Genomic DNA, 13,686 nt, shown 5'->3' with positions numbered 1-13,686 from the left:
ACACCTATATTCATGCTTCGTAAAGCGTACACAGGACGACTTGAGAAGAAACCCAAAACGATTTTGGTCCTTCGTTAATGATAAACGTAAACAAAATGGCCTTCCTTCCGGTATGTTTTTCGGAGACTTAGTGTCTGATAATATTCAAACCACCTGCAACATGTTTGCTAGACACTTGTCTAGTGTATTTAGTTCAACAGCGGCTTCATCTTCACAAATTGACGAAGCGATACGTGTTGTTCCTGAAGATATTTTAGACTTTGGGCTTCCTCATTTCTCGACAGTGGACATTGAAGCGGGACTTCTGAAGTTGAAAACCAGCTTTAGCGTGGGTCCTGATGGAATCCCATCTGTTGTACTCAAAAAATGTGCTGAAGCATTATGTAAGCCATTGCAAAAGCTATGCAACATGTCGCTTGAGCAGCGCAAGTTTCCAGAGCCTTGGAAAAGGTCCTACATCTTTCCTATTTACAAAAAGGGAGATAAGCGTGACGTAACAAACTACCGTGGTATTACTTCGCTTTGTGCCGGTTCGAAGCTTTTGGAGATCCTCGTGGGGAAACTGCTGTTCTGTAAAGTGAAGTCTTACATTTCCATAGAGCAACATGGTTTTTTTCCCAAACGCTCAATTAACACGAATCTACTGCCGTTCTGTTCATTTTGCCTACGTCAGATGGAAGATGCAGCTCAGGTAGACACAGTATATACAGACCTTAAAGCTGCTTTTGACCGCATTGACCACCAAATACTGCTTCGCAAACTAAGACGTTTAGGCGCATCTGAAGGCTTCGTGTGCTGGCTTCAAACGTATCTTACAAATCGTCAGCTTTCAGTGAAGTTAGGCTCCGTTGAATCGTACAGTTTCTGCAATCAATCTGGAGTTCCACAGGGAAGTAACTTAGGACCGTTACTATTCCTTATATTTTTTAACGACGTCTGTTTTGTTATACCGCCTGGCCGCAAGTTATTATACGCTGACGATCTTAAAATATTCATCGCTGTGCGGTCAGTGGAAGACTGCAAACAACTGCAAGATCTTATCGACAAGTTTACAGATTGGTGCCGTTTAAACAACCTCATCATCAGTGTTTCTAAATGTGCAATTATCAGCTTCACTCGCAGCAAAACCCCGATTGTGTATACCTACCAAATCGAAGGGGCTAGTCTGGAACGCGTTAGTGTTGTTAAAGACCTAGGAGTTGAACTAGATGCTAAACTGACCTTCCACAACCATTACTCGAACATCATTGCTAAAGCAAATCGCAACTTGGGTTTTATCATGCGTGTGGCCAATGATTTCCGTGACCCATATTGTCTGCGCGCTCTTTACTTCTCGCTTGTACGTTCCATTTTGGACACAGCTTCTGTGGTGTGGAGCCCGTATACAAATAATTGGTCAGCCAGAATTGAAGCAGTGCAACGAAGGTTCATTAGACATGCGCTGAGATTTTTGCCCTGGAATGATTCTCGTAACCTTCCTCGCTATGAGGACCGCTGTAAGTTGCTGAACATCGAAACCTTAGCCAAAAGAAGAGATGTATCCAGAGCCGTCTTTGTTGCTCAACTTTTGAAATTCGAAATTGATGCTCCTGATCTTCTGGCAATAGTAAACATTAACGTTATACCTCGACCGCTAAGATCCCGCGGATTTCTTCGACTTGATTTCCACCGCACACAATATGGACAACACGAACCAATCCAGGCGATGTGTTCTATTTTTAACGACGTATATAACCACTTTGACTTCTCTGTATCGACAAACACATTCAAAGCTAGGATTAGAACTTAACTTAACGACAATTTTATGTTTTTGTTTATGAATCTTATGTTTATTTAAGTTTATATTTTGATGTGATATTACAAAGGAAAAGATAATGGGTTTTTATGCCGATTTGAGAATGAGATAATGAATTTCAACTCAAATCGGCTTTTCCCATTCATAGCACTTAATCTTTATTTAGACTTTGTGTCAGATGAAGTAAATCAATAAAATAAAATAAATAAAATAAATAAATGATGGCCTCCTTAACTTCGCCTATCGTTGGGGCTAGCTCATCTTTCCCGTTTGTTGCACCGCCGAAATCGCTTTCCCCGCCGTCATGGCACTCCGCCTGTGCGCCATCGAAGTGCGACTTGCACTGACTTAATTCCTTTAAAACGCGGGATGTAGTTGGTATCGTGTTTAGTTATGACAAAGCGGATCAACCGTCCTTCTCAAATAAAAATTGTGGGCATGTTATTCTAAGAATTATGTCTTGCCTATGCCTTCAAACAAAGTCAATTCCGCCGTCCTTTCAAAATCCTCTGTGACGCTCTTTGCTGAAAATTATTCCCTCGTTTCGATGCTCGCTCAATGATGACCCCCAGATATTTCTTAGGGAACTTCAACAGTTTCATATGCCTGAAAATGTGTGCCACCATATAAAAATGCTGCCCAGAGCGCTGTTTGAGGTTTATCTTGACGTAGGTTTCGTTTCTGAAATCAAATTAAAAAGAAAACTTTCCAATTAAATTCTACTATGTATATGTATTCTTAACAGATACGTGTTTCGCCTACGACTTGCAGGCTTCCGCAGTGTCTGTTTTCGAACTTGACGACACGGCGGTGCGAAGTGCTTTTTTTGTATCCGTTTTCAGTTGCGTAACCCCTGTACCGTTCTAGCCGCTAATAATACGTCTCCAAATCTTAAGGCTGGTGGCATTATCCGAAGCCATCAGTAAGCCAAAATAGACAAAGTTGTCCAATACCTCGGACTCGTCGTATATGATTTACCTAGGTCACAGATGTTCTGCCAATAACGTCAATGTCAACGTCAAAGCAGGTGAATTGACCAGATTTTTCGTTCGGCTGTAAACTCTAATACTTTCGCTTTGTTTCCGTGATTTGTAAGTAACTATTACTTATACTTCACATTAGGGAGTAAATGTGTTTTTTCGTGAAAAATGAACATTGGAAGAACTGGGAAAAATTATATGCAAACTTTAAAAAATAATTTACTGTCCAAGTGAGACTTGAACTCACAATTCAATCTCGCGTCGATTGCGTTATCCAATTACACCATCGCACCGGCCAGTGGTTGATGGTGGCCTGTGGATAACTGGCCGGTTGCCCGCCATTTTCTTTGAGTACCCTAGGCGACCCAGCTGGACACAGTCTCAATCTTCATGAAATGAAATTTCAAACACCACACCGTCGTGTGCGCCGAAACTGACTTTTTTTCGAAATGTCGCGTCAAATTGAACTTACACTTTCCGACACGTTTTACATGACCGGAATCAAAATTATCCATTTATCCATTTATAATTTTCTATGTTAAAACACGTGGACTGTTTTTTTCTTTTTGTGGACAAAAACGAAAACTACCTAACTACAGGTTATAAAATAAAACTCATTATTATTTTCTCGTTTATGCATGTTAGTCAAATGAAGAGTTTGTTAACGCAACTTAGTACACTGAAAGTAAATTTCATCATTATTCGGTAATTATACACATTGAAAGTAATTAACCTTATAAACAAACTAACAGAACCAGAATGTAATTACATTCTTACAAAAAAGTAGATCTCACTTTTGATTATTAAATCCCGTTCCATAAATTAAGAGTAGGAACATAAAGCTAATAACTATTTGATCGACTTACTCAGTTGGTAGTTCGTTTTTTGCGTTGGTTTATTTAAGGTGCCAAAGGCACCAAAGTTTCAGTTTTTTCAGATCATCCAGTTCGCGTGCGAATTTAATAAAATTTTCCCCTATCTCGTTTTCAGTAAACTTTGGCCAAGATAAATTTTGTGTAGTTTTTCCAAAACCAAAACCAAAAAGAAAAGCGAAAAATTTCTGTGACATGCTGTTGAAACGGATGTAGATACGGGAGTTCGATTTTGTTCGCAACTGTCAAGCAAATGTTTTCATCATCAGTAGCTTTCAAGCTTTCGATGTAGTTCCGTGTGTTCGTACAACGAGTTCAATTTACACACATCAAACCGACAACGAGGCGCCGTTCCATTTCCATTGCTTTCCAATGTTTTTCCTTTTTGGAATCTTCTTGCTCCTGTCAGAAAAATTGCTTAAACATTTATTGTCAGATGTCAAAATAATGTGACGGCATTTCGTTCGGATTAATCTCATCGATCATTCCACGCATTTTTGTCATCCTGTTTCGATCATTCATTCAACTCTTATGCGGCAACTAAGAAGGTATCCTTTCGGCTAAGTTTAAGTAAACTCATGACTTAACTTTCATGGAATAAATGATATATATACAGCAATCTATGTAAGCTGCAACTGTACATACTTCTATACCGCTTTATGTATGATGAAATGCAACAACTAGTTCCACTACAGAGCTGGGTCGGAAAGGAACTGCTAGCAGCTATCCATTGATCCCTGGTGTTTTGTGGACGTGATGAATAAATAACTAGAACTAGGGTTACTAGAAAATATATTATAAAAGCATAACTGTTATAATCAAAAACGAACAACTTAAAAATCATATAGAATTACTATATACGCTTCAATGAAACAAAGAACAACTGCAAGGGTATTTGTGTGAAAGTTAGTTCAACCTGTGAGGCCTGCTTTCCAAACGTTCGTTCACAAACCGATCAAAGCAATAGTATCCTCCCTCTGTTGTTAATTCATAAGCAAGTTAGTAATCAGGACTCCTCCTTCTAAAGGTATTTTTTCTCTCGGTAAATGTTACACTTGACTAATAGTAACAACAATTTGAAGCAGTCATCCAGCCATTTTTTCTCCCGTTAGATAAACTTGTAAACAGAAAAATCAGAAAAAAAAGCAGTTGAGCGTCGTACATTTATGGTAAGTGTATGAAAATAGTCCGAACATGTTAACCAGTGCATGTAAATTTATGCAAGAAAGTTGATATTCTTCGTAGTAGGCCAGCTGTGATTCGGTTAAGTATAAATAATTTAGTCTGCTAAGGTTATTGAGCTCACCACTCTGGCGACAAACACACATAACTGAAGTTACACCACGAACTGTCTGAAATTACCTATTTTATTTAGTTAGAATTCATAGGTTTAGTTAGGTTTGGTAATGCGATTTTAATTAATACTAGGAAAAACAAACACAGTTGTCATTGAAGAACATAAGAAAAATAGAATAATACACATCCAAAAAGAAAGTATGCGTCGATTAAGTACGCTCTAATAACAGATAAAGAACATAATGCTAGCTTTAAAACTTTCCGTTCGTCACTTTATTATTCTGCATCACACACTTTACTTTGCAATAGATCTGATTTTTTAATCTTCCGAATTGCGATGTGCTATAGTTGGCAATAACCAGGCCACAGAAATTCGATAGTATTACGCTATGCATTTCCACGGTAGGCAACCGAGATGTTTGTTTTGGTGGCCATCATGTTTTGCTTCCTGTATACAACAAGCGTTACACATTAAGCTAGGTTTAGTTTGCGATTCGATAGTTTTGTTTCACTTTTTTGGTTTCGATAACCTAAAACGGTAGTAATGCGAGCAAAGTTTTCCGTGGTGTAATCTAAGTATAGCCACAAAATTGTAAGAATAAAAGAAGGTAGTTTTATTTCCTGCAAGAACCTCTCGTATAAAAATAATAATAATAATCAAATAATACGCCAAGTCCAAGACCGTAGTGTTGACAGATTTGAAACAACTAATGGAATATAAGTTATAAAGATAATGCAGCATAATAGACGCATGATGTTGATCCACATGTGTGTGCACTCGTCTGTAAAACAGAGTGCTGAAACTAATCGATAGAGTACGCCAAACGGCACGTTATGTTGGCAAACAAGAGATGCTGGTAAACCAATACTGTTCCCACTCAGTATCAAAAATTAACCTATCTAGAGACTTGCATGAAATATATATTTAAATAAGCTAAATGTTGTAGTGTGTCCGAAACATTCCCGGCTGACTCACTCGTGGATGATAATTGTTGTCATCTACGGACTGGTTTCACAGGAAGGCGGCCTTCCATAATATAATTCATAGAATTGTAATACACACTCTGTATGAGTAATGGAATTGAAATCAAAAGAACTATATACTGAAAGCAGCAGAATTGAGTGTATTCAAAGGAAATACAATATATGGTTCAATCCACAAAAAAGAATTATCAGTACAAATGATACTCCAACGACATCAGAATTACGGAAAGTGGCAGTGGATTATAACGACACCCTTTCTGCCGGAAAATGAAGAAATTTGGAATGGAACTCGTCTATCTAACACTAGTCGAAAGAATCAAGTAAAAAGTAGGTTGGGATTACCAAAGGCTCGATCGAGGAATCGAAAGAATCAGGGATAATGAAATCAGTTGCCCATACTGTGATAAGGTGTACATCGGCCAGACGAGAAGGAATTTGGAAACGCGAAAAAAAGCCAGTTGATCTCCAAGTGGTCTTGTGATCTCCAGGCCTTGGGAAGCTACGAAGTTGATGTACTGCTGGTCGTAACCGTTCGTGATAGTGAGACTATAGAATTCTATCACTGGTACCCCTACCGGCCCGGGAATTTATATTCCAGATGATAATCTTGATGTCCCCTGGCAGACAGCTGTCATGTCATACGTCGTCCCCAGCTGCACGTAGAACGCAACTTTCTAGTCATCGGGTCTATTTTTGTGGACAGTCCAACAAACATTTTATTTGAAGAGCAATTTATTCAACCATTATACAGCCAATATCCAGTAAACAAGCACTTGATAAGCTATTATACAACAAAAATGTTTGTTGGGAGTGTACTTTTATGATATACGGTGTAAATGAAGAAACGGCCCCAATAGATCCTCAACATGCACATTGATTCTCTCGTTGATCGCTTTCCAATTCATCACGCAACCCGCCAATGTGCCCATCACTACAAAGCCCGTTTCCTGTTTGCTGAAAGACTGTAATTGGCGACTCCAGGTCCTTACTTCGTTGCCTGCGTTCACGCCGAATGTTCCGAGCAGTGTTTTCTTTGTTGTTCGCAGTAGTCTGGTTTGTGAAGGATTAGGGCCATGTTATTGAGTCTCGTAATGAGGTTACCATCTTGACTTTAGTGATTAGACAACACATAATTCAGCCGTCCGTTCTGGGTCAGACGCTGTTGTGTCCCGCTCCTGATCTGGAATACAGGTGCTGGTGATAGAAACGATGCTCCACCTCCTTCCACCACTAGTGAAACCATTATCGACCGTCTGTAAGGTGGTCGCGCAAAACTCAGCATGAGCATACGACTTTGGTTTTTATCGAGATTGGATACGCGATGTCCACTAAAACTTTCCCGGCTGATACCATAAGGGGGTTGTGATAGAACTTGCTGGATAAGAGACTTTGAGAACCACTGAGGGTTCTATTTTATACCTGCAGGTGGAAAAGACACCGATAAGCAGAGCTGCCATAAATACAGATACTTGTGCATGCATAAATTTGGGACCCTACCGTTTTCTCCGGGGTATTTTATTTTCTCGATCTAATCTTTTAAATAACATAAATAGTTTATGGAGTACTTCAAAATTCAAGAACATTAGTAGAGCCAGAAATCACAGCAACTGAAATATTTGATGGGTCCCAAATTTATACATGAATATGAATATATGGTACTACCACCTGCCTTAGCAGAACATCCGTTCATAGCAATGAGTCTATCATGTCAAAAAGAGTTGAACATATTCAACGATTGGTCATGCTTCCCAACTCTTGTATGAAGGGCCAAAAGGGAATTGGTCGATAAGCAACATCACTTACACGTACCAGGGATTTAGAGAATCTTTTTCCAAGGGCTAAGTCACCTGAGTCAATCGTAGAATAAACCGTCTTAATGCAGAATGACTCCAGCAGGTGGGGAGAAGAGCTCATTATCCACGATGTGTTGTTAATCGGGCCAAGATTAACCCTAGAAAGTTGACTTTCACTCTCCCTAGGCCCACCGCTTCAAACAAGTGCTCTGATGGTCCCTCCCTCTTCCCGATTCTAGTTTATTTATGAAATGTGGTATATATGGGTAAAAATAGAACAATCTCACCAGCAGTCCTTCGAATGGAATAGAGTTGCGTCCTTTTGGTTTCTATAAGTGCTTCTAATAATTAATTTAATTTTTCTTCTGGTATCCAATATCCATGTGCAGTATTAACATTCGTATTGGCCAAAGTTTTCGCTATAAAGCAGTAAATGCTTCATAAGCTAAAACGAAAAAAATATTTAAAATAATTTATATTATGCTTACCAGATCGTGTGGCTCCACCGTCTGCCCAAAACCTCGATTATGAGCCGGGAACCACACAGTATCGCACCTCCTAGCTTGGCTACTCAATAGAGCATTACCGGGTATGGCCACGTGGAGACGCTAGGTAGGGGCTTGGGATAGCTAGAGCTATATCGGACGCTCCTCATTTGCCTTCCCCATTTCATACCCAAGGGTCCCAAATTTATACATGCACAAATATCTGTATTTGTGGCAGCTCTGCCGATAAGGTACGCATTGTCCAGTCGTTTATCAACACCGAATATTTATTTTCATTTAGTTGGCTTTACGTCTTATGACAAGGCCTGCATAACATAATTCCTCCATCTAACTCGGTCCATGGCAGTTGGTCTCCACCTTCACGCGCTACGGGCATCCAGTGCTCGCAAGATCTCGCTCCGCCTGGTCCGGAATAGTCCGCCTGGAGTTTTCCGACATTTTTGCAACATGTCCTGCCCAACGTATCCGTCCAGCTTTAGCCGTTTTCTGAATACTGGGTTCGCCGTAGAGACGCACGGGTTCGTGGTTCATTCTTCGTGTATGCCGCCAAAGATGGTTCTTAACACCAGCCGTTCGAAAACTTGGAGTGCTCACAAGTTCTCTTCTAGAAGTATCCAAGTTTTCGTGGAGTCCATAGCAGGCCTAACTTCCGCTGATAATTCGCCTTTTAATCTCACGTCTGGTATTGTTGTCGGACCCTGTCGCGTTCAATCTGGCTCACCTGTATACACTTTGTTTTAGACGTATTTACCTTCTACCCAATCTTCTCTGCTTCGCGTTTGAGTCTGCCCAAGCAACCAGAAGTTCGAATATTACTTGACACGCGAACTCGAAAGTTCACAATTGGTTCAAATTTAGTTTCGTGGAACTTTCTTGCTGATTAGTAGTGTATCAAGTATACGTGGAACTAAACGCTTTAAGAAGTGCTGTGAGTACTTCATAGATACTTTAAAGCTATTAGGATGGTACATGAAGTTCTGAAGTAACTTTAGTTGCTAACAAGTTCTGCGTGCATGCTTCTGGCCACTTTTTTGTTTAAATTCCTGGTCATCAAACCAGCAGAACCTAAAACTATTTGAGATTAATTATTATTAATTCACTCGAATAAATTTAATCCTCGCACATTTCTAATTACAAATATAAATTAGAATGCAATGCTCTGCTTTATTATGTTGCAGATGCTGTCGGTATCTCACTACTAGTTAATTGATGCCTGGCTTCAAACTTTATGTTCTATAATTAACTCGTGCTGTATAAAGCTGCTGCAAGTTCTAAAACGAACTTTCACTTTAGAACAACTCATTGGCAAAATTCACATCGCTTGTATACGACAAAGGTGATGCAGTGGATCGGGACAGGTTTACAACGCGGAACACCTGGGTTCAAACCCAACAGCAGGCAAATGCAACGAATATAGAAGTTAGGTAGAAGTATAAAAATAAAACATAGAAGTGCTGCTAAATTTTAGTTTTTTCTTAGTTTTTGAGTTTATTTCGAAGCTGCTTAGCGTTCTATGCAGCGAACCCAAGACAGCTTGAAAGTTCGGTTAATTACTTAAAAGTGACGCTGCTTAGCAAGTTATAGATTAATATACATAAAGCTGTTTAATTCTCGTTAGACACCATTATTCGAACTCTTGGTTACTTGGGTGGTGTACTGATCTTCCCCCGCCTCAAATGTTCTGTCGACAGCATTCACGTTGTCGCAGATAAATTGACCGGATTTATCAAAAATCGAGCGCTGCATGTCGATCGCTGGTCCTGTTATCACACCTTCAAGCGCAATGTTAAATAGCAGACCGGAAAGACCACCAAGATTCGAATGGGTCCGACAATCCACCCGAAATTGTCACACAGCACTGGATCTCATCCGTCCAAGCCACGAGAAGTGGTGTTGCGAAGTCCACCCTCGTGTGGTCTAATTTTCTTTCGGACTCTCGTTCTTATTTTTTCATGCACTGCAACGAGTTTTTGAGCGTGTGTATTTAGTTAACAGCCACGGTCTTCGGTCTCGCTCCTCGTTGCAGCAGATACCGATCACTCGTGATGGCTCACACTTCCGCCCGTGTGTGGAACCTAGGGTGTAAGATGAATAAAAGAGAAAGCAATGCAAAGTCTCTATCCCAGTGGTAGCGAGCGCTCACGGGCAGCTTGTTTGCCTCGCGAGCGGGCTATTCAGAAAGAAGCTACGAGGTAGTGCGTTTGCGAGTATGTAGGTAGCAGAATTTCAGCCCACAGCAACGGCGGTTGTTTGTCGTACGCTTGCGTCAGTGGCGTAAGCGTTGGATGCTATGCTTCTCATTATTAACTCGCGTGAGAGTAGGCATCGTTTGCTTCTCGCTCGATTTACAACATCGATGATGTCAACTTCCCTGGAAAACCGTTTTCGTCCAGAATTTTGCATACTACTTGTAGGTTTACACTATCATATGCGGTTTTGAAATCGATAAACACGAAATGATGCGTAAGGACGCAGAATTCGCAGCACTTTTGCAGGATCTGACGCAGGGTTAAGATGGGTAAAAATCAGCTTGGTTCGCGACACGTATGAGTATGTCCTAGAAACGTACCTGGAGATATCTTTCGACGTAGGACTACGTCTTTGTTTATTATACTGGGTAGCACTTTGTGAAAATGAAAGCGAAACTGTAACGTTTGTTTGAAAAATCATCAATAACTTTTCTATCGCCGCATGTAATGCTATCGTCAATATGTCGTTGGATAGAAAAAATGTCCATCAATTTGATTATGTTACGATTTTAACCATTATTCAATGTTTAAGTAGTCAAAATTGATTGAAAAGTTGAGTTTTTGATTTTTAACTTTTCAACCAATCACTTGCAAGCTCACTTTTACCCCAGCCAACCCGGTTCGGACATTTTTCCTGGTGTACCTAAACGAAGTTGATGTCCTCTAAGTAAACCGTATCGAAGAAGTGCCCAACCACTCCTTGCCTTCGACCAGTTTTACGCGACAGTTACTGAAATCTAACCAAGACTGAAGTTTCGTACGAGGTAACACGTAGGTAACAGAATATTATATTAATGTGTATTTTAATGAAGTTACTCTTGAAAAGAAGAATCTCCTTTTAAGGCTAGTTATTCTTTTGTTCCTGAATTGGTTGTAGACATTTATTCTGATTCATCGTACCTGTTTGATGCTAGTAATTCTTCACCAATTTTCATTCATACCACGTTTGATAGTTAATTGAAACAGGGCACAGAATTAAGAAATTAAGGAAAAAAGGTACAATAAACATTCGATTACTGCGTGGCTATATCAGTGCGCTAGCAGATTCGCGCATTATTTATATTTTTTGTCGGAATATTTCCAAAAACTTTCTAACCAAAACTGAATATTACATCCTACGTCTCCATTTTGGACATCCCATGCGGATGTGTACCTTGAAGTTTTTGGCGCTTAGACCTTTTTGGCGGTTGCGTATCGAGAAACAGCTGACAGACAAAAGACAATCATCATTATTTATTGTTTTTGTATATGTCATCAATGATTGAGGCAAGGAAAAAATTTAGAAGAAGACGATGTACACAAAACAAAACCAAATTTGCCTATTTTATAAGCATCAATAATGGAGAAAACGAAGTCAGCTCATCACTACGAAGGTTATCCATTTCCGGGCAAGTATACCGTGCTATTTAAATACTTCAAGTTTGATCCCAAGCTGCGAACGACGAAGCGACAAACGGATATACCGTTGGTAATAGTAAATCCCAATCCAGTGACAAAGGAAACCACTCCTGAAGATGCTTCTAGTGACCGCAGTGATAATTTCGAGGAACGCAGTGAACAATCTGCTGGTCAGCGGGAAGATGATAAAGGACAAAATAAACAAAAATATCCTCCAAAAACACCTTGTCCAACCTGTGGAAAAGTGGTAAAGGATCTCAAGTCACACATGCTAGTTCATACTGGCTCGAAGGACTTTCCGTGTAGTTTCTGTGGTAAAAAGTTTACCTACAAAAGTGACCGAGTGTTGCATGAAAACATCCACAAAGGCCTGAAACCGTACAAATGCACCGAATGTCCCAGTGCATTTGCCCACAGGAAATCATTGCTGACGCACAAGGTTTAGTATTCCGAATAATGCTTCTAGCTTGTTATGTTAAAGCGAATATTTTAAATTCCAGGTTACTCACACAAAATCCCGCAACTACAGATGTAAGATATGCGGTAAAACTTACGGACATCTGATACTGCTGAATAAGCATTTAGCAGCTCATAAGGATGACCGACGATTTAAGTGCTTCGTCTGTGAGAGGACATTTTTAGCGAAGTAAGTAAGAGTAGTTGAAGATGTGATGAACGTTATTGATTGATTAAATTTTCTTTTAGACAAGTTCTCCAGAAGCACATGCTAATTCACAGTAATGCCCGTCCCCATGCATGCCACCTATGTTCGAAGCAATTTCGCAGGCTAGACCAGTTGAACGCGCATTTGAAAATTCACGAACGTGAAAGCGACCAGCAAAAGCTAGATGAGCATGGAACTAAAGAACATAGAATTGTTGTGGCTGATGAGGATACCGTCTTCGTTGATATTGATCAAACCGATAGTCAACCGGGCAGTAGAGCGCTATCGATCCCGGAGTACTACCCGCCGCGGCCAGAACTCGATCCCCTGCAAACTCCGGAAGTTTTCGGTTCGACAAATCAGCCATCCTATGCGGCGGAAGATAGCTACGGAGATCATCTGAACCGGCTGGTCGGTGGGGACAATTACTCATTACCGTGGGATGGAGATGGCTATCAGTTCTAGAAATGGTAACTCCTGTGATACAACGTATAAAACTGACTCACTTTAATTAAAACATGCAAGAATATACAACAACCGTCTGGATAAATATATCTTTCTTTTGCTACTGAAATCACAGACCTGCAAAACGTAACACTCGAATCTGAGTTGCTATGAAAATTAGCTTTCAAATTATTGCTAAAATTTTAAATTTCGTATCGTGGAAGGACAGCAACTTTTGGCTTGCAATTTTTCGAACCACCATCCGTCTCCATTAATAGTATCCTCTATTGCATACAAGGCCTCTAAATGAATCACTTTATGAACACAATGAAATAATTCAAACACCTGTAAAGACGAGCGACATGATGCATTGATTGCAACATAATGCAATTTACCTGTAGTTCGGTTAAGCATAACCATGCTAACTTCACTACAACATTCTTGAGCCACTTGCATGCAACTCAAATCAAAGGTGTCTGTTTTGTAGGCTCGCCAGTTAGGTTTCCATGGAGAACTGCCAAACAAATGTGGTGCTATTTTTGTTACATATCCTCACCCGTTGCATCGAAAACTCGTTGTCGCGATACCAACAAACGGTGCTCCACTGCTCTAGTCACTTGATGTAAAAGCATTTTCCTGCAGAAAATTGTTTATTTGTTGTCGTTACCGAGTGCGGACCGAAAGTGATTCAAGGAAAACTAGTAA

The 13,686-nt window shown here is 40.0% G+C and overlaps 2 protein-coding genes across 3 annotated transcripts in view; both read left to right on the top strand.

Annotated features, from left to right (window-relative positions):
- Positions 1 to 5,852, top strand: part of LOC128733494 (CTTNBP2 N-terminal-like protein) — a 34,455-nt gene extending 28,603 nt beyond the window's left edge. For both annotated transcript variants that reach the window (XM_053827120.1, XM_053827117.1), the window contains exon 6: positions 4,264 to 5,852. Coding sequence is in view for 1 of the 2 variants with exons in the window: in XM_053827117.1 (XP_053683092.1) it covers positions 4,264 to 4,331 (68 nt within the window). In the remaining variant the exon portion in view is untranslated. The remainder of the gene's footprint in view (positions 1 to 4,263) is intronic.
- A 5,962-nt stretch (positions 5,853 to 11,814) lies between these two features.
- Positions 11,815 to 13,029, top strand: LOC128738884 (zinc finger protein 32-like). The gene is made up of 3 exons (XM_053834343.1): positions 11,815 to 12,312; positions 12,374 to 12,519; positions 12,579 to 13,029. Exons 1-3 carry the CDS (start codon positions 11,815 to 11,817, stop codon positions 13,000 to 13,002), a joined length of 1,068 nt encoding a protein of 355 aa, XP_053690318.1. The 3' UTR covers positions 13,003 to 13,029.
- The last annotated feature ends 657 nt before the right edge of the window (positions 13,030 to 13,686 follow it).

The sequence above is a fragment of the Sabethes cyaneus genome, chromosome 2 (assembly GCF_943734655.1).
Source record: "Sabethes cyaneus chromosome 2, idSabCyanKW18_F2, whole genome shotgun sequence".
NCBI lineage: Eukaryota > Metazoa > Arthropoda > Insecta > Diptera > Culicidae > Sabethes > Sabethes cyaneus.
The sequence above is the reverse complement of the archived record's forward strand: the minus strand, read 5'-3'. Positions and strand labels throughout refer to the sequence as shown.